This window comes from Anticarsia gemmatalis, chromosome 19 (assembly GCF_050436995.1).
Source record: "Anticarsia gemmatalis isolate Benzon Research Colony breed Stoneville strain chromosome 19, ilAntGemm2 primary, whole genome shotgun sequence".
In the NCBI taxonomy this organism is placed as follows: domain Eukaryota; kingdom Metazoa; phylum Arthropoda; class Insecta; order Lepidoptera; family Erebidae; genus Anticarsia; species Anticarsia gemmatalis.
The window spans coordinates 10,110,159-10,136,001 of record NC_134763.1 but is presented as its reverse complement, the minus strand read 5'-3'; the positions used below and the strand labels follow the sequence as shown (position 1 = coordinate 10,136,001).

Genomic DNA, 25,843 nt, shown 5'->3' with positions numbered 1-25,843 from the left:
TTTTTATTTCTTCGTGCTTAAAGAAAATACTACTTAAAGGTGTTTTTGTAATTATGGTGTAAATCAATGCACTTTTAGAAGAAAGTAGACATAGTTTTGTGATGAGACGAAATGATTTATACAAATAGACATTGTTAAACGTGGTATAGAGGTAAATAAATATGATGGATATACAGTATGGAATAAATTTATAAGCATTAGCTTAGTCTAATGGCATATTTTGTATGGTCTATTTTCAGCACCCTTTTGATTGATGATTGATAATCAATAAAATATATTATAGAGAATAATTTATAGAAATAATTGATTAAGCAACGAAGGAAAGCAATTGAATGTAAATAGAATTAATGACATATTTGACAACACCTTTACGATGATTAAAACAATAAATAAATTAAAAGAGGGTACATGCTTCAGAAATTAATCTATCACCTCAGAACGTATTAAAAATAAATAAATCAATAACTTAACCAATGGAAACTCATTAAAAACATAGTCTACATACATACAATGACACAAAAAACTACCCTAACAAGATTTAGAAGGTATTATCGAGCGAAATGTTGTAAGTACACGAAATCTGAACACACATTCACAAAGTATCTTAGCAGACGCCGAGACGACGCCGTGCAATGAAAAACGCGGGGTCAACACCTTCTTGCAAGCATGGCTACGAATATCTTACTATAACGTACTTTCACACAAATATTCTACACAAAAACACCACCATTTTCCTCAGACTCCCATATAAAACAATGTACATAACAAACGCGTCGAATAAAACCCATAAAACTGACCGTTTCGCTTCACAATCGATAAACGAAACACAACTACAACGGACAGGCATCTAACATACCAGTTAGGAGTCTACGACACAAAAACTAATAGAAAATAGTAGGGAAACGTATAAAAAATAAATATTCTGTAGGTTTTAGCTTAGCGTGTGGATACGTACCTATGAAATGTTGATTCGTTCTCACAGGGTTTGTAACACGATTGTAACAAATCACTGGACACTTTTGTTTTTTATGTTTTTTTTGTTAACACGGGGGTCACTTATTTGATTGTTGTTTTAATGTGGGATTATGTAATTGTTGGTGGTAGTTGCATGGCGCGGGTGAGGCGCGCGAGCTCTGACTGCAGATAGAAATGGCGGCCGGTTGCGCGCGCCGCCCGCCCCGGTGTAGACATGTTCCACTGACGCGGAGGGCGGACACTCGACTTGTGTAAATTTTAAGTCGCACGTTTGTGTCTTGCGACTTTTTGATGTTTATATTTTGCTATATCTTGTTGTTTATTTTGAATGAGAAGAACAATTTCCAAAAATTAATTTTATCGTAATGTGTAGGTACAGTAAAAATTTCGTTTTTTATGAACATTGATTTCTAGTTGCGGGTAGGTTGCGTCGATTAATATTTTCTATTTTGTATAATTTTTATGTGAATTTTTACGGTGAAGGAAAACATCGTGAGGAAACCTTGCATGCCTAAAATTTGTTTAATACATTTATTGAGGGCATGCAAAGTCCCCAACCCGCACTTGGCCAGCGTGGTGGACTCAAGGCCTAACCCCTCCCTCATTACAGGAGGTGACCCTTGCCCAGCAGTGGGACAGTAATGGGTTAAATTTATTTATTTTATTATTTTTATGATTTTTATGTAAAACGGTATTAAGTACTTTGCAATAAAAGTTCAGAAGAATGAACGAGGATTATTAACAACAGAGTTTTTGAAATGTTTATCTATCTTTATCTTTGGTCTCAGTAAAAACTTTGTTCCCAAGAAAGCCATACATTTTTATGTATTTCTCAATAGTTATTGTAAAAGACTAGAAAAAAATCTTATTTATTTTTATTGCGACTAATCGCGTTAATGAAACCTCACCTTATTCTAGACAAAAGGCTCGCACTTTGTAACGTTCAGCGTTACCCCGTACTCGAGACACAACTCAACACAACATCCCCATTAGTTCGGCATCCATCACCGGTTTTCTTCCCTCACATTCACAACTCATGAAGCAAGCTACGCAATGTACATTGTGTAGAAAGATGTAGTCTTATAGTATTGTATATTTAGTACCTCCGGCCAAGTTGTCGTGAAAAAATGTTGATTTTCGCGAGTGTAGGCCCACTACATGTGCACTGAGGAGCGAGGGGCCTCCACAATGGACCAATAAGCATACAAATGTACAAATACAAATAACAATCGCCATGTATCTGTTTTAAAATAAATTATTTAGTACCAATGATGTCTACTAGTTATTATTTAAAATACAACCGGCGTGTATTTATGAATGGTGATGAATAACAACCTGTAATTTTTGCGTCATTCGCATTGAAGTAAAGAGACGTATGTCATTATATTATGTGGTAAAGGCGTGCGAAGAAAACAGAGTTTTGGCTTATTATTTTTAGTTAATTTGATTCAGAGCTTTACTTTAATTTTGGGCAAGCCGTTGACGCATGTATATAAAAGTCATATTTTGTATCACGACATTTTTTCACAGGAGTAGGCAGATCCAAAGAACGCCACTTTTATTATTTTGTAAGTTTATAGAATTCACTGTTAGCGGCATTATACCTACATATAAAATACAATTTACCTCTGCAGGCTTATTCCTATCATGAATAACACAGCTTTTTATAACATAGATTAACACCTTGCGTTACTTTTACCTCGATATTCCCCGCGGACGCAGTCGTGATTAAAAGTTAGTTTTTAATATTGATAAATTTAGACCTCCGCTATAGTGATATATTCTTAGTTACAAATACGGGTATATCAACAAAGTGGGCGTTTCTTTCATCATTTCAGAGATCTTTAACCTTTGCAACAACATCTTATTTTCGCTATGTTACAAGCGACACGTGTTATTCCTAACAACCGACACTTAGCGTAATGAAACAAACGACGAAATGTTATACGTAAGAGAATACTGTCTTAATATTATTTACATGAAAGTACATAATAAACACAGAGTTTATGAACATGTTATTATGCTATAGATAGGAAGAAACTACTTACTTTTTTAAAACAATTTCATTTAGTCTGTACGTTTTGTATGTAATTCAAAATATATTTTCACTCACAATTTTACGAGATTAAAGCCTAGTTACACTACTTCTGAATAATTAACAGAAAAGTTGTCGAATCTAGTTTTAATGAATTTTTAATTATGAATATTAATAAGCTGAAAAACTGGAACTTATACTATTGAAACGACAACTTGGTCTCCAGAACGCAACATTACTGGTTTTGAATTTGATTCCCACATGGACAATATAATTGTAATTAATTGTGACCGTGAAAACAGTCCCAATTTTCTAAAAACATTTTGACTGATCCGGAAATTAAAGCCTGCACCGTACCATTACAACCCACAACCGATTCTTTTACATTCAAGCGTTTGTCTTTTACATTCAAGCGTTTGAAAGCTATGAAAATACTACAAAGCATTTCAGTCATTACTCCAGCTCGTCGTTTAATCCACTTATTTCGGGATGAAACATCGACTCGCCCACGAATCGCTTACATTTTTACTAAGTTGACTGAACTAATGGACTATTAAAACCGTTGTGAGTTATTGCCTGCTAATCCCATTGTTTTTGTGCCCGTTTTCACTTTTATTTTGCTGTATGGAAGAGTGTTACCACTCAATCGGCTTTTGTTGAGACAGTCTTGTGAGGTGATTTTTAACTAGGTACTATTAACTGTCGTGTTATACTAGTGGTTTCGTTGACTGTACTTATCAATAAACAACCTAATAGCTCTTGAAAAATGTTGTATTAAAATCTGATCAGTAAGTGCTCCTAGACATACGCTAAGTGATTAACTTAGCGTATGTCTCCATCACCATCAGTAAGAAGTTAAGAACTATTGTAAGGGTAATTTTGATCGTCAAACGTTAGAGGCGGATAGAGATGATGGGTCATAAAGGTTAACTACTTTAAACATTGAAGTTACTTACGTTTAAAAATAGCATAACAATAAGAATCCTTTTATGTCCTCGCTGCAACTGCTTTGTACATCGTATCCCATTCCGAAATCGGGACTGAACCAGCTGACTAAAACCATCGGAGTGTAACTTCGATGTGCCTGTGGAAGAAAGCAGGAAGTACTTAGAGCTTTAGATCTGAAAACAATGAGACACCATGCCTGTCAACAGTCCCGTATTTTTTACCTTAAAATATAGTTACCCCGAGTATGAAGTATGAGGAAGACATAAAAATGGAAGTGGAGTGAAACAAACGATAAAAACGGATGTGTGATCATTGTCAATGCATTACTTAACATGGGTTCTCGTTTATAAACTCCGTTTAGCAGCATCTGGATAATGCAGGGAAGTTTGTCCTTCAAGTACAATCTATAGAAAAAACTCGATATAATCATGGTGCTCTTAAGAAATAGAGCTAGTGTAGTAGTGTTACACAGAAATGGAAAAAAAATGTTTTTTTATATCCGTGTATATACTTCTTCAATATAAAAGCTGTACACCTGCTTTTGCCATTTGAAACTAAGTAATTTACCTACCTGCGCCTGGCTTAGGTTATTATCGAAATGGTTTCAATTCGTAACAAAATAATGAGCATTGGAAATCGCACCTGTTCGCCCATATTCACGTAATAAGGTGGCAAGATTTCATTAACGTTTCAAACCCGGACAATCTAGTTAAGAAAATTGTCTTTACTCGAAATGAGACGGTTAACAGGTTGGTTAGCGCTACGTATGTGTTGAATATTGATACTTTTTATTTTACCTGCTACCTCTCTGCGCAGCGCTCTCGAGTAGAATTTCGAACAGCGGGATAACATCTCAATTCAAAGGTTTTCCTTATTTCACAACAGTAGAATTAATGTTGGTGGACTTAATGCTTGTTAAATGAATATTTTTGAAGCACTTGCTGATGACTACTTCTTATTGCTATTTTAAACCTACATATTATTTTAAATTGAGTATACCACTATTGCAACAGTAAACATGAATCAAGTAGGTACATAAAATCTTTTACGTTGATTGGATGGGTACTCAGTATTTTTTTTTTCTGATAAGATAATAAACAGGCAAGCTCAGTTTTTTTTTATTGAGCATGGTTAATTGTTTTTATTTTCCTATGACATTTGCAAGCCATATAAATAAAACTGTATTTCCACAAATGTTTATTCTATAAATATTGTTAAAATTAAGTAAACATTACTGGATACTTTCATTCAAGGCATTCACAAAATACTTTTTCCTATTTTCATTTAATAATATAACGTTTCTAAACGAAGTAGGCAACTTATCCCGAACTGACCCGAACTATCACTACTGTCAATGTCAAACCCATTTATGTCTAACTCTCATGTAACCCAATTTCGAAGTATTACTGAAACTGTAAAAGATCTATAGAAGAAAATGCTATTTTAAATTAATAGCTATGACTACTCAATACAAGAAATTTACTAGACTCATAGCTAAATGGCCTCTTGATAGCACTAAAGGCGATCGGTAAGTGCAGAGGTTAGGTTATGTTATATTTATCCTATCGCAAAAACACTTATTTACTTCGATATTTTCTTACAGAGACCTTGGAAAATTCATAAGGGATAAAGTTAAAGTAGCATTTGATTCAAAAGAGAAGCAGAATTTGGACTCCGAGCTCTGCAACCGTCAGTACAACTCTCTGAATAAATTAGCCGATAATCACTACAAAAATAAGTATAAACGGAAACATAGCAGTACAGCAACGGGTCTTACCACTGAAGAGTGCAACCTCATTCTTTCTAACGAAGTTCTTGATTACCTGAAGGAGGAAAACAAAGGTTTCTTCAGTAAAATATTTGGTAGAGATTCAAAATGATTCTAAGGCAACTGAGGCAGCTCAACCGTGTGGTTTTGAGCCGAGGACTGTCTACAGAACATGTTCAATACAAAGACCACACACCGGTAATGTTAAATGAAGCTTTGAAGCATTTAAATCCTAAAGACAATGAACTATACATAGATATGACATTTGGTGCAGGAGGACATTCAAGAAAGATCCTAGAATCAGCTGATTGTAGACTTATAACTCTAGATAGAGATCCAGTGGCATATGAAAAGGCTCAGAAACTAGCAGAGGAATACCCTAATAGAGTTATACCTTTATTAGGCAGGTTTAGTGAACTCCCAGCCTTATTGAAAGCCAAAGAAATAAAACAGTTGTCTATTGATGGCATTCTTTTTGACTTTGGATGTTCTTCCATGCAGTTAGATACAGGAGAAAGAGGCTTTTCAATCAGTAAAAATGGTTACTTAGATATGAGAATGGATGCTGATAGAGACCCAAACCAAATAACAGCAAGAGAAGTATTAGCCACTGCAAATGAACATGAACTGTACAAAATATTTAAGATTTATGGTGAAGAGAAAAAAGCTGCTAAAATTGCACAAACAATCATACAAGCTAGATACATGATCAAAAATATTGAGACAACTGAAGAACTAGTTGATCTCGTCAACTCTTGTTGTCCGGATGAAATACGATTAGATAAACTACAAAGACCACAGTCAAACGCCACTAAAGTGTTCCAAGCTTTGCGTATCTTCGTCAACAATGAGTTGAATGAACTGAATTATGGAATGTTACTTTCAAAATATTACCTGAAACTGAATGGGAGATTGGTGACAATTTGTTTCCATTCTTTGGAAGATACTATAGTGAAGCGTCACATTGCAGGGAACATTATAAATGAGATTGCTAACCCTGTACCGTTAAGATACTTAAGCCCAACGCTAATTCAGAATCAGGATACTATAGATAAGTTCTTGGATACTCCATGGCAAGCTATCACTAAGCATGTGGAAGTACCGTCTGATGAAGAAGTTGAGAGGAATCCTAGAAGCCGTAGTGCTAGATTAAGAGCTGCGATCAAAGTGAAATGAGATTGTTACTCCATGTTGTAGTATTTGTAAATATGTTGAAAATAGTAAAGTAGTAAAATTATTTTATTGTTGTTTTCATTTTAAATGTCTTACTTGCCTAGGTAATTACTCCAATATACTTTTTCATAAAGTTAGGGTGCTCTAAACACTGCACCGGCACATAGGTATATGCAAGTAATACAAGTGATAAGATTCCTACAACTTACATTATAATTCACATGAAACATATCAATGAAACAACAATCTAAATAATAAATTGATAATTTAATTTAATACATTCGGTTTAAATATATATATTTTTTTTTTATCAAGTATGGCGTAATAACTTCAACACAACCCTCGGTATAGGTCGGTTGAGTAACGCAGTAGTGACAATACCATCTGCTTTGAACAACTTAGTCCAGTTATTACGGATACTGAATTTTCTCTGACGGTCCCCCATCCCGACGTCGGCAGCAAGCAAGTTACGCGCCACTTGCAACGGGTAGGAGCAGCAAACGAAGATGGTCCCGTTTGAAGCTTGGTGCGGCACACGGAGCTGGTTCATGTATTTGCTTTTAGCTGTCCTTGTGAACGGGCTTGGACATCTGTGTAGTAAGTAATAATTAAACAAGATTTCGGTGCCAATACTGACCGGCTATATGTTAATCTGTTGGTTCAACGATCTAATTAATTACACATAGTAATGAGCATAAGTGCCTGGATACAGAGCTTCTCTAAACTTAATTCATAACATAACGAACACGAATGTCATAGTTAGTATGGGTAGTTTAGGGCATAGGTTCGTCCGACTACGTTGTGGATTATATCGTTGCCTGCCAGACAAAATTCACTAGATCAATGCCCTAGTGAATTTTGTCCTACTATTCTTTATATCTAGTACTTACTCACTAACCACTTTTATCTTAAACTAGCTGACCCGCGCAACTTCGCTTGCGTCACCTAAGAGAATGGGTCAAAATTTTCCCCGTTTTTGTAACATTTTTCGTTGCTACTCCGCTCCTAATGACCGTAGCGTGATGTTATATGGCCTATAGCCTTCCTCGATAAATGGGCTATCTAACACTGAAAGAATTTTTCAAATCGGACCAGTAGTTCCTGAGATTAGCGCGTTCAAACAAACAAACAAACTCTTCAGCTTTATTATATTAGTATAGATAATAATTGTGAAATAAAATAATATTCAACATACATGCCCATTAGTCCCCGAGGCATAGTTTCTGTATATGGCGACGTTCAAAAGAACCTTTAGTAAGTCCAGTATAATCTCACTGCCTTAAGTGTATGGGGCTTTGTAATAGGTGTTTAATCCATTTATTTATTGCTAGTTTATTCCATAATGTATATGTACTGTGAATTTTAATGTTTTGATTGACGTGGGCGAGTCAACTGCAACAGATAATAATTTAAGCTAACAAAAATAAATAATTGATAGGTACCTATGTACCATGCTTGTGTTAAATACTCTTTGGGTTTTTATTATTAAAACTATAAGTTTATTGAATAGGTACTTTTTTGGACTATTATATCAGTTTTCCTAATCCCGAATTCTGAAGATAGTAGAAAAGTATAATACCTGCGAAAGAACTTATGCAGCTAAAGTCTAAGGCCGTTTACATACAACCTACTAAAAGAATCAAAGCATTGACTCTGTACATCATAAGGGACTAGTAGGGTACCAATTTAACGAAAGCTGTTTCAATAACTGCAATACAAAATCGTATTAATATTTTACAATATTATATTGATAGACATATTATGTGACACACGTTTTTGGCCTACTAGATAGTTTGAGCATGGAGGAGAGACTCCTACATGCACAGTTGGTATACACATACAAGATCAAAATAACACAACAAAATAAATAGACTCATTTATTAATCCTCTTATCATCGATTACGGTAACTAATACTAGTTTTTATACTATGGATCAGCACGTGCGTTCCCAAATCGTTACAATAACATGTGTTTAGAATATCTATCTAAAACTCTAACCACAAAGTTAGTAACATCATAACTTCCCTCAAAATGGCCGCTTTACATCGAAAAGTATTTCCCGCTAATCGGTACTTGATGAACTGATGTTGAGAATTCAGCCTATGATTAAAACGTGAAAATATTTTTATTGATTTATTTAGGAAGACATTAAGTAATAATAGATGAATATTTCGTGATTTTAACAGTGATATTAACTTTCCTATGTAAAGTGGCTATAACAACAACGATTAGGCATAGACACTAAAAATATTAGTAGGTGCTAAAAGACCTAAAATGCACTATGTAGAAATATAAGAAAACTATGCATTTCCCAAAGAGACTAGACTAAAACAATATTTATTTGAGTATAATAAAATATATCTTATGTTTTAACTATTGATATTTTTTTATAGTAATAAGTATTTATTATGGCAAGGTACGAATTTATTAAAGGATAGGCAAAGATCTGCATACATACAGTTTTCAAACAATGAGTAAAGCCTGTGTGCAGAATTTTACAGTATAGTCCATATGACTGTATTGTAAATAAGCCTATTTATTAAATAAAATCCATCAAGAAAGAATAAATCTCATTACATCGTGTCTTCAAACCTGAAGAACAGAGCCGATTTTCACATTTGGTTTTACAATTTTTTTAAACATTTATAAATAAAGTTTCTAAATATAATACAGACATATTATTTTATAAATACATTTCGTTTGTACGAATTAGTATTTGTTGACGGTGGGATAATTTTAGCCATGGAAAAACACCTAACCAAACATCAACTAAAATCTAAGATAATTTAGACAAAACATAATTTTGAGTCCTATTTTCAACTTCACACAAAAAACTTCTTTCTACAACATACATCCCACAATAATAACCTTTTCGCAGCCAACGTTGATATTCATAATGTATTCATTCAGGTCCATGAGTCCCATGACACATGTTTCTTACATCTGACCAAAGTCCATTGAATTAAGAAGACCGGAAGATGATAAAACTCAGTTAGTTGATATTCTTACCCCCGGTTTCCGAGTACATTTATTAGCGGTGGTTTACCTATTCAATAGCGTTTTTTTTATGTGAGTTTAAACGCTATTGATCAGATAAACTGCCGCTAAATGTACCTCAGAACCGGGCGTTAATCGCTTAACATTCGTGTAGTATGTGTATAGTTTAGTATATTAAACTTATTATCCAATTTGGTGGTAATTCCAAACAATATGGTTAACCATCTCTGGACGAATTCTCCTGAATCTTGAATGCGTATTTCGCGTGGACCCTTGTACTTGTTACTGTTAAAATTTTATCGCGGTGTCAGTGCATGATCATTACACACACGAATTTATGATAGTCACTGTATAAATTAAGCTGGCTTTGAAAAGGTAAACCCATACATCAACAGACCCAAGTTCGTTGCAAACTGATCAATGTAGAAGTCAGTCGTTTACATAAATATACACAACCACACGGTTGGAATGTGGCGAGTAGGTACAAGTAGCTTGTGTGTAAATGGCGCATGGCAGTGAATAGTTATATGAATATTGTGGTACTACGGACTCAATCTTAACTGATGTGATATGTTCGTGGAATATTATGGATATTATTAACAGGAATTATTATTTATACAAATTGTTGAGGTATTCGACATTATTTTTTACTATGTTAAGATTTACCAGTGTTGCCAATTAAAATTTTAATAATTAGAATAAGTGTTGCCAATTTTTCGCCATATGCTTTTTGATAGGCTAAAAGGCTTTTAGTTGTAAATTTATTTAAAAGATGGGGTTTAAAATGTAGATAAAATATACAAAGAGGAACATTTATATTGGAAAAATGCTAAGCTAAAAGAGAAGCGAACTAAAGTATTGGAATTAGAGAATTTTATATTAAAATCAGGCATAAAGTTGAATTATCTTACAATACTTACAAAGTATGACTGCCACCATACCTCGAGATTGTATCAGTGTAAAGAAAAATTAACTTTAAAATTACTGCCTTTAGGTATAAAATTCTATGCTTATACTAAGCACAGTTAAAAGAGAGTCCTTGTGACAAACTAGTCTTATTCTCAAATATTGCCGTAAAGCTAACGTGTCGTGAGAGAAATATCTTTAATTCAACAGCTATTCTAATCATTCAAAACCATATCGATCCATACGAGTTTAACAAACTTTTTGCACACACCTACAGTAACTATGGAACAATCGTATCAATCCTTACCTCATTTTACATTTTGCAATGTTTTAAACAACATTTTAGGAATACAGAACGTTCAACCCTTATTGCGTAACTCCAATCCAGTTGGCATTAGAAAATCCATTATAGCACTTACCGGACGAACACTTTCCAACTATACTGAAACAGTGAAACTTCAGTCTTGCAATCTAATTCAAAGCGGAATGTTGGCATTACTGGCTGTCGTAACTGTCAAAATGTCAGTGGTGCCAACACGCGTTTGAAACCGGGCTTTTTGGCGTGCACTGTGGGGTGAAAACTTTTGAGTACACAGTTTATTGCCGTGGACTAGGTCAGTCGGGGTCGTGTTATGTCCGGTTGACGGAGGAGAGCACGTTGGCCTTGGCGCGGTCGGTGGCGGCGGCGGCGGCGTCGCGCATCTCCTTGAGCGTGTGCGACACCGAGTGCTGTGTGGGCGCCGCGCGAGGGAACATGCGGTCCAGCACGTGGTTGAACCCGTGGAACTGGAAATAGGAGTTTCACTTTAGATATACCTATCATTTTCTGCGGTTTTATTATCATAATGTGGTAAAAGGGTCAGTACTACAGAATGGCGATGTAGTAAGTATAGCATTAGAAATCGATTATAGACGCCAGCCGGTGATAAGCGATTTCCATTACACAAAAACTATAAAAAATCAAGCCTAAGCTACTATTTTTAACACACGTACACGTATCGTACACGTACACGAACGACTAACCTGTATACGCTAATATGAAACTATGTACTTTCTTGCCATAGAAAGGAAAGGAAGTTAGTGAAAATGCGTTCAAATAGTTCCAACTCGTGCTAAAAAACTCGTAAAGAAATCACATAAAAACTTACATAACTAACATTCTTATCTAACATTACACACGGGGATTATGTTACAATCATACTTTATTTACTAAGCTGTGTTTCCACAAGATATGAACGAAGAACGCGAGAAGTAATTCTAGAAAGAGGATTGCTTTAGGACATATCAGCTTTATCACGGCTAATCCTATTTTCGGATTCCTTGAGATATAAAATTACGTGAATTTAAGTATTGTTGTGAACATTAATTGTTCTCAGGGGTTTTTTTTTGCAACGCCTAACTACCTAGCATTTTTTTTAAGGAAAGGTGGCCAAAAATTCATTTTATCAGCTCAGCCCTTCCAATTTTTGCTCGGGTAGTCATGACTATACAAACTGTATTATTTCATAACAATAAAATATACAGGTTTTCTTTGGCGTCTGCCTACCTAATGGAAAAGAGGTTATTTTACGTATGTATGTATATAAGTAGGTATAGTACTCACCATCTGATTACAATTCTTCTTAAACCTATCGACACCGAAGGCGCGTATGGCCCGGGAGAAGCCGAACACTTGCGAGTCTATCCAGGCGGAGCGGCGGGCTATTGTCTGTCCTGGGCCGGCTGAGCGGTACTCCACGCGTTCCACCACGCTCTGGAGAATAAACAAAAGAAACTGGTGAAAATAGCTGCTTTTAATGGACAAAATATCATAGTATGCATACTGTCTTCTTAAGTAATGTTTGTTCATTTTATGTTTTCTTACGAAATAATGAAAAATAAACAGTATCGGGCGAATACTGAGAGGTATTCTAATCTTTAAAGTACTTTTTGTCGTTACACGACAATATAATAACTGATCGTGTCTAACATACAAATACGAAACGTACTTGATCATGTCCTCAAAAAAAAAAAAATCATAACAACGCTATGTGAATAGTGGCAGTTTACTTCCCATTACAGAACAAATATTTGTGTAATCCCTACTTAGATGTACTGTGTTTGTTAAAGAGCCATCGATCACTGAAGAGTTTTCATACCATAACTTTAGTATATCCAAGGTTCCTTGTGTAGGTGACGAGTATTTTCTTCTCGGGATCCACGACGCTCTCCTCGATGATCTTCACTGATTTCGCATTGAAGAACCTGCAACAAAACATCATAAATAATTAAGTATATTGATTTATAAATGTAAGGCCCGGGGCTCTGCACACATTGCTATTTTTTTTTGTTGAAATAGAAGGTAACCTATGTCCAGCCTTTGATTTCCAATTTGTTGGAGTCGGCTTCTAGTCTCACCGGATGCAGTTGAATACCAGTGTTTTACACGGAACCTGGGTTATAAACACGATATACTTCGTAGGATGCAGCTGAATACCAGTGTTTTACATCGAGCCTGGATTATAACACCGTATGTATACCGTCGTAGTTACGCCACCGCCTATGTCATCCTCTTGGTAGTATTCCAAGTTAGTTAGCTGTTAAGCACTTGTTAATAGTATTAAAAATATTTTCTAGCTAGTGTATTCAAACAGCAATTACAAAATATCATCGCTAAACACCTGTAATTATACCGCATTGACAATCATTGTTCGTCACGAACAGAAAAATGGTTTAACATTGACCTCGTTCCGAAGATGACAAGGCCAACTTGTTATTGTATATTGTTTTTACATTTGGTAGTTATTTATGTACTACATGTAGTTTTCTCTCGCCATAGGTTTACAAAGACAGAATAGAACGACTAGTTCCATTGTTTAAACTTGGGATTACTCCGGATGAATCACAACGCCGTAACATAAAAATATAAGAGGACATCGATCATGTTTTTTTATTCCTATCGTTTACTCTACAGTGTTTAATTGCCGTGCTGTTGTGTAAATAAATATCAGTGGACAACTAACACACGGTTATTTGATTTCAAGCTAAGCAAAACTTATACTAAGGCAACAAAATAACTGATAAACTACTTATGTAATTCTAATACATACGTATGTATAAGCAAAACTAACAGCTAAATAAATAAAAATTTGGATAAGTCAGTAGCTACATACAAGATACATAAATCAGATTTTTCGACCACGACTGCATATCAGCAACATTAGAAGTTTTGAATTACTTTATTCTGTGGTCAGGACAAGGACTCGACCTTATGATTATTTAATCGCATTTTGATTGGAAAAAGTCCAAACGATACCTCAAACTAATGTAAAAAGTTTCAACTTTGCACTCTATTCCGTATGTATTAGAGTTTAAAGCAAAGCATAAAACATAGATCAATCGATTTCGATAATTAACATTCAGTGTTAATGATAACCTCTAACAAAACGGTACGAATATCATGAACATTAATAGTTAATTAACTGGTATTGGGCTGCTTCGTTCGAAATATTTTTTTTGTTATTTACTTTTGACTGCCTCAATGGCGCAGTTGGTAATATATCCGACTGCTGCTCAAAATGTCCCGAGTTTGATTCCCAGGTCGGGAAATGAGTCCAGTGTAGGGCAATAGGCTCGCCCTCTATTACATGGGCCTAACATTGTTACATGCTATAACAGGCGTGATATTATGTACTAGCTGACCCGCGCAACTTCGCTTGCGTCACATAAAAGAGAATGGGCCAAAATTTTACCCGCTTTTGCAATATTTTTTACTGGTACTCTGCTCCTTTTGGTCGTAGCGTGATGATATATAGCCTATAGCCTTCCTCGATAAATGGGCTATCTAACAGTGAAAGAATTTTTCAAATCGGACCAGTAGTTCCTGAGATTAGCGCGTTCTAACAAACAAACAAACAAACAAACAAACTCTTCAGCTTTATAATATTAGTATAGATGTACGTATTTTTTTAATATCGTAAGGTCAGATTTATGTAACAATATGTACTTGTAATACATTCTGAAATACAACTCATTACTATAGCATAACATTCATCCTACCACGGGTATAATACCATGAGAACATAAAATACTTAATCTTAAAACTCTTAAGTAAACATTTCACGCTAATTAATCTCCAATACAATTTTCTCGACCTTTCTTCGACCCTCAAATTGCATTGTTTACATATAACCGGATTAACGCAATCTATACTGGTACAAACTGGAAAATTTCACGCATTCTCGATAAGATTTATATAACTTTCTACGAGGGGGTCGAAAGGGTTATAATTTGATTTACTTGTTATATGTTTATATCTAAATATATTACATGATAGTGTATCAACAACGATAAAACGATTATATAAGGCGTGCAATGTGCATATGTAATTGGTTTTACAAGATTATGCTTATCGGGTTTAGTCTGTATTATACTACGTCTATCAATGGTAAAGAACCTAATAAAATGGTTACCACTTACCACGCAGGTACTATTGAAAGCATATTGAGTTACATTTTCATAATATGTAAGTTTTTTTTTTATAAATAAGCAGACCGGTTCAATTAATCTGTCCCGAGGCAAAATTAATATTTTATTTCTGTGGAAATCGAACCCACAATACAAGCGCATGTTAGCAATGTGGAGGTCACCGTAACCACTACGGGACGGGCACACATAACTAAACTTTAGGTTTATTTATTCATATTCAAAGTCAAATATGTTTTACCTCATAAACTTTTAACAAGTAAGTATTTGACGTCGTCATAATATTCTAAATCTACCGTTTAGGAAAAGCTGATATAGTGAGAAGAAACGGCAAGAAACTCACGATACTTTAAAGAGTGAACCTTCTGAAAGCAATTACTATTCAGTTGTTATAGCCGATCAAACAAACATAAAAAGTAAATCGTAAACTATAGTGAAAACTGTTTTCCGTGTAAGCAAATCACACGTTTGCATATTCATCAATTATGTACTTAATTGCGCAGTTTACCTTAAAAACGATGTTTGTATATTAATTTATTGCTACTAAGCATGATATATGCTTGTAAAACTTTAATATGTATTGTAGTGACGTTAGCACTAGCCGGATATAAGAGTCATGAGTATTTATGCAACTGTAAGATATTTTTGTCATACGCGTAAAATTCTAGAAGTTTTGTAATACGATTGCAGCGTTGGCGTTAAAACTATGTATCTGATTATTTGCTACCTCGACATGCTGATTCTAAAAATCTTAATACATAGGAATTTTCGTCAACAAAATAATAATGTCCCTCCTAGCCGATATACGGCTACGGCGGTCAGTTTCATTGAAACTGGCCATCTGTGCAGGACTTTGTTTATAGTGTCCAAGTGTGTGCACAATACACAGGTACACTCTCTATTCCATCACTCTCATAGTTTGGTGGGACGGATAACCGACACGACCAGTGAGAGGTCAGGCGCAGGACCGAAAGCTTTACGTGCTCTCCGAGGCACGGAGGTCTTCGACCTCAACTTCCTAACTCCGGGCAACCTCTAAGAAATTCTTAAGAGTACATCTCAGAAAAGACTTTTTGGCCCGACCCAGGATTCGAACCTGAGACCTCTCGCACCGCAGTCGCACATACTACCGACCGCGCCACAGAGGCAGTTAAAATCAACAAAATATACGTTCCATGTAAAAGAACATACTAAAAACAGCGTTGAAATATGTACAATGCCCTCTCGCATTCTTTGTATTTTATTATAGGATTGTAGTGGGGACCAAAATCGTCATTGTCCAAAATCGGGGCGGATGGCTACTCTGATAGAAAATCACAAGATTGAATATTATGTATCATCAAAAACTTAACAAGAAATTACTTTTAATAGAACTACTCGATTAATTAATTTTGTAAAAAATCAAAACATTATTAAGTTCGGTGGTAATCATTACAGCGTATTTTTGAGTAGTGACGTCATTTTAGAGCCATAGATAAAACTCTATCAAGAGATAAATATGATGTATTATGATAAGCTCTCCGGTTATAGCCCTGTTTGTTTACTTTGCAATTAGGTACCTATATTTTTATATTTCTTGATAAAAACGAAGTGTGAAATGTAAATGACTTGGAATTCAACCTATTTATTTAGAAAACTTGTTAAATATCTACCAAAAAAATAAACATGAAATGTTTTTTCTACGATCCAGATCAGAATGTATGCAGTGAGTAGTACAGTGTTTTTAAAATGTTTTATCTGCATGTTTGTACGCTGTAATCTTCGATTCGGTGATACTGGTTTAGATAACATTTTCATTAGAGGAGAGGTACCTATAGGTGTTTAAAGTTCAACATACTGTAAAAACCTATTGCCCTAATAAAAAAGGAGGTTAACTTTTGGAATGGGAACTCTAAAGCCCGGTTTCTGAGGTATATTTAGCGGTAGACAACGGGGGTAAATAAGGGATTTTGAATTGATGAGTCAAGAGGACATCTATACCTAACAGGAGCACATTAATGGGTTAAATTGACTTTAAGCAACCCATAAGTAGACAACTAGACACACATAATTTTTTTACATTTATTCAGAAAATATATCCACAAGAGAAGTTTTCGGAGGAGCTAGTATGTATGATGTGTGTATAGGATTATACAGTGCATCGTTAGCTAAGAATAGCTCTCTCAATTACATGCAGCGGGAGTAGCAGACACCAATCAAACTCAACTACCTAACTCGCCTCACGGGAATAATAATACAATTGCGAGTGCTGTAGCATACAAAATTACGTACATAACACCACGCCTTTCAACTTTGTACACAGAAAATGTTTTGTTTTTTATACACTTATGTACTCGTAAGTTAAGGATCTTTTAGGAAAAGGTAATAGGTATATCGGTCGGCGACTAATTGGCCATAGTTAAACGGAAAGGATCCAACCCACACTATGGGTAAAATGAGTTATGTATACCAAAACACTCCTTGAAGTTAAAATTTTAATATCACGAAAACAATCCAAGTAAAATTCAAACCCACCATGAAGTTATAGTCCTGAGTTAGTCCCCAAAGTTAGTGATCTGAACTTAAAAGTTAAATATCTCGAAACTACGTCTGTGTGGGTTGGATCGTTTCCGTTTAACTATGGCCAATTTAAAATCGAAAAGCCAGAACACTGATATACTTGCGTAAAACATTAATGCCAGCATTACTTTGGCCTCAACTTTGGTAAAGACCGACAAAATAACAACCCACATATATTATATGAGCCCATTTACCAATTGGTAAAAACAATTTAGATAAAGAACTAGCACCAAACAGAATATTATGACTGCAGTTATAATAGAAATGAAGCAGACAATATTACAGAAAGCACAGAAGGGAGCTCACTGACATAGCCTCTAAAAGAAATTAATTTGATCAACAAGAAAGAAAACTCCAAGTCACCGTGGTCAATGACCTTAACTTCCTAACTCAGGGCAATCACATTCTCTAAACAGAAAAATGACGAATATCTCATTGCCCCAAGAAGGTATTTAATTACTTATCCACCGCATGGTAGTAGCATACACTATGCAACCAACCTACAAAGTTTTTTTTAAACCATTACTGTCCCACTACTGGGCAAGTGTCTCCTCCCAAACAAGGGAGGGGTTAACCTGCAAAGATAAAAAGATAACATATTACATACCTTTCTCCCCATTTCGGTACTCTGTTGGTCTTAGTAAGTACCCTCTTGGTGTACAGACATCCATCCTTCACTTCTCTGCTCCATGTGTCCTCCGACAACACATGAGTACTGCAATAAACACAATTGATTTATTACTACCAAGAAATTTACAGCTGCAATTTAATAAATTGGTAGAGATACGAGCTGTAGAGAGTTTATTCTAGGTGCATTTATTTGTGACTTGTTATTTAGGAGACTTCAAAATCCATGTATAAGTCTTAAAACTTATAATTTGTATATTTTTCTCAGTAGTATACCATCTTTCGAGTTGTGTATGAAAAAAATACCCTAGGTTTTTCAATAATATGATGATGAATTGGCTATTAACAAAATTTTTCAATATCTTTTTACTTTATTGTCTAAAGCATTTCATTTAAATTGTTTTGACTAGTCGTGAATTCTTGTAAATCCTTGATATAAAAGCAAACTCATCTAATATTAACATTATTTACAGTATGACGAAAATAATATTCAAAAACATAGCAGAGGCACTGACACAAAGATAAAAATCTATTGAAGCTTATGTATCAAGTCGTTCAGCCAATAACTTTTTAATGTTGCTTCATTACTTTTGATCACTGCATTTGGCGGTCAGCCTAACAATAACTAGGTAGTTTTTACATAGATACATAGGCAGAGACTAAAGAATATTTTTTTATTTGTGTTGATATTCATTTTAATTTAATATTGTAAACAAGTAATCATGTACTGATAATGTACTCCATTGACATTGTTTCTTTAACATTTCCATGAACTGTCTCAAGGCTTTCTTCATAATTAAGTGTTGTTTGGTGGGTTTCTTTAATTAACTAGTTAAAGCATGTAAACAACTTAAATATAGTGACTAATAAGATTAGTATTAAGTTCCTTTAAGACTGAGTTCTTGTCTTGAAACTTTTGTCATTATTTTTACATCAGATAGCACTTTTTTGTACTCATTTTATTTAAGAAAAATATTTTTTAACTATTCCATACATTTAAGTTTTAATGTATTTATTTCATTACTGGTTGCCCAAGCTGACTAAAATTAAATTAAATCTTTAATATTATACCACATACACTCAATTTAAAATTATAAATAACTTGGAAACCTCAAAACAATGGACATTAAGGAAATAACTTCCTTATTAAGAATCAAAACAATTAAGTCATCCTTGAAATTGTTCACATTATCCTGTCCATCCAAACTTTGACCTTTGCCCCACCATAAATTAAAACTATATTAACAAAAAAATAACTCACCTTTGAGGGTTGGGGTACCTCTTCCAATATCCCCTGGCCACTTGATCCCAACTGAAGTTGAATGTTGAAGTATTTTCAAAATATCTTGCCATTTTTTGTTTTTCACTTTTTTTATTGAAAATAAATTCTTATTGGAATGATTGTAAACAAAGAACTGACAAGTTCAGCATAACACCATGCTCGTTTCTGTAAAAAACCACGAGCGCTATAAATTAACCAATTATTATTTAGTAAATACAGTGATATTATAGCACATGTATCGGATTACATAAACACTATCGATGTAGGTCACACAACTTATATATCTGACGGACGGCACATCGCGCCGCCGACGCCGACTGCTACAAAGCCTTTGTGACCGTGATCACGTACGTAATCAGGTACAAGAGGTAAACAACGATCGTTCAACTTAAAATTACAAGGGCGAATAAAATGACACCGAATTTACAAGCAATACATGTGACAACCATAAATGGCTATAGCAACAAATATCACATGCTGCGAGAACCGCACCTAGTAACTAAATTCTACCTAAATAATACATAATACATTTTATAGTATTAACTTACCAATTCGCCGGAGGAACGTGGATCCAATATTTTTGATAGGACGATAGCTTAGTCGACCCTTGCACGTTCACCGACACGGTTAGGAATGTCTATTTAGACCGTATGTTAAATGAAATTGTCAAGAAACTCATGTTATCATTCATATTTTCGGGTGCCTTTTGATAAAAATTTCGATATCTATTGACTGACAGATTATTCGAGAGTCCATTTGCGACACAGATTAAAAAAGAATATTGAGCGAGGGCAAAGTTCCACTTTTAATGCCACAGATTAAATAGTAGTATAAAAAGACTCATATTCAAAATAACATGAAAAGGTCTATAGTCTACTACCGGAAACCGGATTGTAGCTATATCGTCACGTGGAAAAGCGGATATCAAAAACGAGACCCGGGAATATCATCTTTTAATATACTATTTTCTTATAAATATAATGGGTTTGAGTCGAACTAGCGATGATTTTTGATTGTATGGTGGCGTTATTTTTTAGATGTCTCAACGTGTGATGTCAGTCTAATAAAGCCAACCGAAACAAGCTCTTTCATACCCGCTGATAGCAAGGCTTAAGCTGCCTGATCACTGACGCGGAGCGAGACTGCGGTGCAGAGAATGAGAGAATTACCTACTCAATTCAGATGACCCACTAAAGAGGAGCGGAGACTTTGGGAACTCCTTTACAAATATGTAATAGCCTAACGGTCATAAAAATAACATTAGAAATACATTGAGTGTGCACTTACCACTGCACTTAGTTTACATGTGTCTGATCACTGATGCCATAGATGTAGGCACGAAGTAGGTTTAATATAAAATAAAGATATCAAACTTTTAGACCAAAGATTATAAATTCAAAAAAATATGGCTGTCAAATTTGCGTGAAATCTGCCAATTCTGTTCATCGTAGAGCTTTCAATAGTATTTTTATTTTTTTAATAGTATTTGCTACAAACGACAATGGATGTTTATAAGGATTTTATTTATCGCATGAGAAAGTTAGAATGCGAGAAACCCTATCTTATAGTGTTGGACGAGTACCCTCCTAGTTTCCTCAGAGGTTACGTAAAGACCATTATAGGAGTCCCATTGAAGTCAGACGCCTACAATGCCTATTACGGAGAAATTAAAAAAGAGATTTATAGCTTTCTTAATTTTTATGTGACTTGTATAGGCAATGTAACAAAATTATCAGACGCTTATAAGCATGAGTTAAAAAACACCAAAATGATGGAGTTGATTGATAACACTATTCGAACCCACGAAGATTCTCAAGAAGAATTTGTCGAAAATTTCAAACCTATAAATTCGCCCTCAGAACAAAAAATGTTCGATGAAATCGCAACAATAAATGAGGCTTTTATGGCGGAACTGAATCAATTCAGAGACTATTTAGTTAGTATTGTAAAGAAAGAACACAGAATAAAAGAATTAATAGTGGATCATTTTGAAATAGGTGTCAACAAGACTTCTGAAATATGCAATTTTGCTCATATTTATATAGCAAAATTATTAGCTGATCGAGTAAGTTACACATTATACATATACAGTAGTATTTTTGAAGTATTTTGATTGTAGACACAAATGCCTACCTTTAAATTGTACCTTCTATTAGGACCACCGATCTAGTATGTACCTACGTAAACATGTCATGTCGTATTTCGAATAACAAAATGCTCTGGTTTAGAGAAAATTCTTCGCGTTCAACGGCTCCACATATTTTTTTAAAATACAATTGATTAAATAAAGTTTTGATTATTTGTTAGATAAATGAAATCCGAATAAGTCTGGAAGATCAGCTGCTCCGCTTGCGCAATAACATGCATACTTACCATGAGTCGTATGAGGAACACCTGAATGGGTTGTACAACGAGATGTATGACCTCAATAAAGAGAGGCTGTTTATAGCACGACGGACTAGACAGAATTCTGTCGATACTGCCGAAGTAAGCTATTATTTTTTCCTTTGCTACTGTTTATAAATAACTGCGAGTAGAACGTAGAAGTTTTCTTACCCTATTACACTATTCGATATTTGGTAAACGTACCGACCTGTTGTTTTCTTCCATCTTTCGTCCGTCAATGTTCCCCATCCTTCAAAATTCATAAAAAATCATTGATCCTGGAATTCGCAGCTTAACCAATTTGTTAGACTTCGTATACTCGTAAGGCCAAAAAAGAGATGTTGCAGGTAGAAAAATCCATAGATAAAGTTAGAGGGAAAATAGAAAAGTTCGGTAACTACGAGACATTTGCCCGCCTTGATTTAGAGACCAACTACTGGTCAAGAAAACTACGTGGGTTCGAAGAAGTAGCAAGCATCGTGACTAAGGTTAAGAAGGCATTGGACAAAATGACTGAAGAGGAGAAAATATTTGATCAATTTGAGTGAGTACCTTGTAAGTCCCTGTTTTAAGCGTAGGTGTCGGACTGTAAATTAGGACTTGGGTTAAATTCCCGTCTATTGCACTTCTGGCGTAAAATCACTGTTAGCAAAAGTCCTCAAGATGCATCAAGATTAAGTTGTCTGAAACAAGCAGGCCTAATTTTCAATGTAGTATCTAAGCAAGAAAGAAAGTATGTGCCTTAGTAGTTTGTGGTCAAAGCGATTATCAATATGCATTGCGAAATACATGTTACTTATTTTGTAGGACAACAGAGCTTTCCTGCACTAAGGAAAAGTGTTGGGACGCCATGGGCAAGAACTTCAAGGAGAGCAAGGCAGATTTAGAAGAAAAATACATCGATGCCTGTAGAGCGCTCATTACGTTCTTTTCCTGCAGGGGTAAGTACCTACAACAAATAAATACTTTTTGTGTTGCCGGTAAAATTGTAGTAATTGTTCCGATCAGAACTCGAAGCCCTATAGCAGCACAAATATTTTTGAAGTTTACGAAAAACCTATATAAGGGTTATAGGCAGGCTTTCTAACTGAAAAGTGTAACTATTATTCTGTGTCTGTGTAACCCTATTACTAGCTCATACAAAGTTTGATGTAAATATTGCAGGCACAGATCGTATTCTCTACTCGGACCACATCGGCGCGTATTTCGTTGACGAATATGGCCATCAGAACTACATCACTAATTATGGCGAAAAGTTCTACCATATTGACTGCGATGGTCATTATAAAGAGGTACCTAACTAATTAACTACACCTTATTAAAATGCTTCAGACTTATTATTACAGCTATTACAAGATTTTTTGATTAGAAAAGAAGGATGTTTCGGGACATTGTCTATGGTACGGGAACTCTTTTTTGGGTTAGAGTCGTTAAAAAGTTAAAGTTGCCAACTTCTGTCTAAGTAATTTAAAATAATATCAATTTAATTTCTGCGATGAAACTTTAAGCAGGGGTTTTTATAATACCGAACAAATAACATACGCTTCCCTTTACCAGAATTTAGAATCAGAGAAATACTACTTCGACCAGAGTGGTCGATATATTTTGGACGGTGATAAGAGGATCTATCAAGTCGCGCCTTGCACGAGCCACTACAAACTAAACGAGCAGGGACTCTTGGAGAAGACCACGGTTGACTGCGGACATTCGAATAAACCTAATGAGAAATGCAGACTTGAGATCAGAGATCTGACTGATGTCGAACTGTTGCCCAAGACGGAGGTCATTGATATTGAGAGTAAGTATACCTATTAATAAGTTTCTAATGGTATCACATTAGGAAAAGTTCACCTGAACTAATAATTTGACGTTTTACACGCAGTCGAAGCTTTGCTGTTGAATGCCACTAGATGGCGTATTCTAAGGTCATTGCAAGAAAACCATTTACTATAAGCTGATTATTCAATTATTGTCGGTTTAATTTATTTTCAGCTTATCAATAATAGCTCTTATAAACCAGAATACTTCCCATTGGATCAGACAGAGGTAGTAGACACGATTAACATTAGAATTTGCAAGCATTGTGCAAAAACAGGTTTAATAACCATCCTATGCGTTGCACAGTCGGGCAAACAAATAAAGTATTTTTTTATATCTAGGAACCCTTGACGCGGAGACGGTAAAATATCTATGGGACACGTTCGGTTGGATCCTACCCGAAGTTCTCAATGAAGTCGGCACACACAGGACTAAGAATCCGATCCATTACTTTGGTCATGTGCTGCTGCAGAAAAGGTATGCGTTTTTTATACGTGAGTAGATAAATACGAAATAAGATAATAAAGTTTGGGTTATCAAATTTGATTAAGCCTGAACTCTGCAACATAGTTTTTCCGCTACTTCAGATACGGTTCTAAGTTCCTAGCTACGTACTGGCTTTATCGCTGCCATAACGAGGACATTAGCTTTTGCAAAGGTCCCTAATGCGTATTCCCAATATCCTCAGATATAGCATGACAACTAAGGAAGTCAAACAGAAGAAGGAAGAGGCTGAGCAGTACCGTGCTGATCTACACAAGAAACGTAAAGATGTAAGTTGATTACTTCTACAGACAATTACTCAAAAATATTCGTGTCCCCGCCGTTAATGTGGTGCCATCGTGCCATCGGTTCAGCTGCGCACAACAAACTACTAATATCAACATATTTATGTAATCCACAAATTATTATTTCGGGACAGTATTATTTGAAGGCACCCTTATCGAAACTAGTTATTTGCAAATCTGCCATTTCGGCAAAATTGTATACGAAATCAGAATGACGGTACAAAAAAAATCTATAAATACATTCTGGCACAAGATAAAGGTGTTCGTTGTCGAGGTTAACATCATTCCTATTATTAATATTCTAGAAATTGGAGGCAGCGAAACGCATCTGGAGGCGCAAGCGGTGTCCGGACACAGAGATCGACTACACGCCGCAACTGGTCGCGTACAGCGCGTACCAACAAGAGCGGCAGTATGTTACGGATCTAACACGATATTATTACGACGATTTGTACTAATACATGTATGTTCTATTGTAATAGGTTCAGAATATTACCATCACAATCAATTTTCGTCGGTTGATACAACTACATCATTTTTTATAGATCGTCGTTAGAAGTCAGCGTTACGGATCAGTTATGTAGCTTTGTGCCCATAAATAAGGTTTTCTTGGTGTTAATTTTGTAGCCATTAAAGACCAAACCCTTTTCTAAACATTTCGGATTATTTCTATTACACTATTCTATGACAAACAAGAGAATAATCTTTAGTTAGATCTTTTGCTCATTTTCATAAAAAAAAACTGAATAATAAATGAAATTAGTGGAAAGTATCTAACTCTTTCCTTGAAGAATAAATAGAACTAGATTTTAATTTATCTTAAAACAAAATTGAACTTCAGAAATAGTATTAACCATCGTTTAATATTTTGTCTTTTATGTATACTATGAAGAATTTTTATTTCGATATTATTCATTTAAATTGTAGATCTTTATTTTGTTTAGTTTTAATTTTGTGTGAACTTTTGAGAAATAATAAATGTTACTTTCGGAGTTACATACTTTCAATTTAAAGTTAAATAATATAAATATGAGAATGTTATTATTATAAAAGTTATGAACACAAATACACGTATTGTTAATTTTTAATCATTTATTTATATGTTACCTAACTACTAA

The 25,843-nt window shown here is 34.9% G+C and overlaps 4 protein-coding genes and 1 long non-coding RNA gene across 9 annotated transcripts in view; 2 read left to right on the top strand and 3 right to left on the bottom strand.

Moving 5' to 3' along the window:
- The window catches only part of Nrx-1 (Neurexin 1), a 196,038-nt gene extending 194,913 nt beyond the window's left edge, over positions 1-1,125 (bottom strand). For all 4 annotated transcript variants that reach the window (XM_076126468.1, XM_076126469.1, XM_076126472.1 and 1 more), the window contains exon 1: positions 956-1,125. The gene's annotated coding sequence lies outside the window, so the exon portion shown is untranslated. The remainder of the gene's footprint in view (positions 1-955) is intronic.
- A 4,179-nt stretch (positions 1,126-5,304) lies between these two features.
- On the top strand, positions 5,305-6,966 carry LOC142980851 (putative receptor-type tyrosine-protein phosphatase mosPTP-1). Its single transcript, XM_076126403.1, has 3 exons — positions 5,305-5,486; positions 5,562-5,809; positions 5,884-6,966. The coding sequence occupies exons 1-3, from the start codon at positions 5,416-5,418 to the stop codon at positions 6,900-6,902; spliced, it is 1,338 nt and encodes a 445-aa protein (XP_075982518.1). The 5' UTR covers positions 5,305-5,415; the 3' UTR covers positions 6,903-6,966.
- A 181-nt stretch (positions 6,967-7,147) lies between these two features.
- LOC142980852 (uncharacterized) lies at positions 7,148-8,464 on the bottom strand. Its single transcript, XR_012959909.1, has 2 exons — positions 8,095-8,464; positions 7,148-7,489 (listed from the first exon to the last, which is right to left on the bottom strand). It is a non-coding gene; the product is annotated as an uncharacterized LOC142980852 (long non-coding RNA).
- A 299-nt stretch (positions 8,465-8,763) lies between these two features.
- On the bottom strand, positions 8,764-20,504 carry prel (preli-like). Of its 2 annotated transcripts, none has more exons than XM_076126401.1 (6): positions 20,283-20,504; positions 19,714-19,899; positions 18,433-18,540; positions 12,941-13,046; positions 12,406-12,555; positions 8,764-11,588 (listed from the first exon to the last, which is right to left on the bottom strand). In XM_076126401.1, the coding sequence occupies exons 2-6, from the start codon at positions 19,803-19,805 to the stop codon at positions 11,433-11,435; spliced, it is 612 nt and encodes a 203-aa protein (XP_075982516.1). In that variant the 5' UTR covers positions 19,806-19,899; positions 20,283-20,504; the 3' UTR covers positions 8,764-11,432. The 2 variants fall into 2 exon arrangements, with proteins under 2 accessions (XP_075982516.1, XP_075982517.1); XM_076126402.1 differs by lacking the exon at positions 20,283-20,504 and adding an exon at positions 19,982-20,175.
- Positions 20,505-21,136: 632 nt separating this feature from the next.
- Positions 21,137-25,596, top strand: LOC142981137 (uncharacterized). The gene is made up of 9 exons (XM_076126828.1): positions 21,137-21,799; positions 22,042-22,221; positions 22,467-22,663; positions 22,927-23,060; positions 23,284-23,411; positions 23,677-23,917; positions 24,279-24,414; positions 24,626-24,710; positions 25,031-25,596. Exons 1-9 carry the CDS (start codon positions 21,236-21,238, stop codon positions 25,181-25,183), a joined length of 1,818 nt encoding a protein of 605 aa, XP_075982943.1. The 5' UTR covers positions 21,137-21,235; the 3' UTR covers positions 25,184-25,596.
- Positions 25,597-25,843: the final 247 nt, after the last annotated feature.

What these genes read in the sequence shown, in the direction of transcription:
- LOC142980851 (XM_076126403.1), top strand. Translation starts at nt 5,416, where the DNA reads ATGACTACTCAATACAAGAAATTTACTAGACTCATAGCTAAATGGCCT. An exon ending in GATAGCACTAAAGGCGATCG is followed by an intron (nt 5,487 to 5,561) that starts GTAAGTGCAGAG and finishes ATTTTCTTACAG; the next exon opens with AGACCTTGGAAAATTCATAA. An exon ending in GGAAAACAAAGGTTTCTTCA is followed by an intron (nt 5,810 to 5,883) that starts GTAAAATATTTG and finishes TTTTGAGCCGAG; the next exon opens with GACTGTCTACAGAACATGTT.
- prel (XM_076126401.1), bottom strand. Translation starts at nt 19,805, where the DNA reads ATGGCAAGATATTTTGAAAATACTTCAACATTCAACTTCAGTTGGGAT. An exon ending in GTACCGAAATGGGGAGAAAG is followed by an intron (nt 13,047 to 18,432) that starts GTATGTAATATG and finishes GTTTTGTTGCAG; the next exon opens with GTTCTTCAATGCGAAATCAG. An exon ending in AGAAGAATTGTAATCAGATG is followed by an intron (nt 11,589 to 12,405) that starts GTGAGTACTATA and finishes TCCTATTTCCAG; the next exon opens with TTCCACGGGTTCAACCACGT.
- LOC142981137 (XM_076126828.1), top strand. Translation starts at nt 21,236, where the DNA reads ATGGATGTTTATAAGGATTTTATTTATCGCATGAGAAAGTTAGAATGC. An exon ending in CAAAATTATTAGCTGATCGA is followed by an intron (nt 21,800 to 22,041) that starts GTAAGTTACACA and finishes ATTATTTGTTAG; the next exon opens with ATAAATGAAATCCGAATAAG. An exon ending in GGAGGTCATTGATATTGAGA is followed by an intron (nt 23,918 to 24,278) that starts GTAAGTATACCT and finishes TTTTATATCTAG; the next exon opens with GAACCCTTGACGCGGAGACG.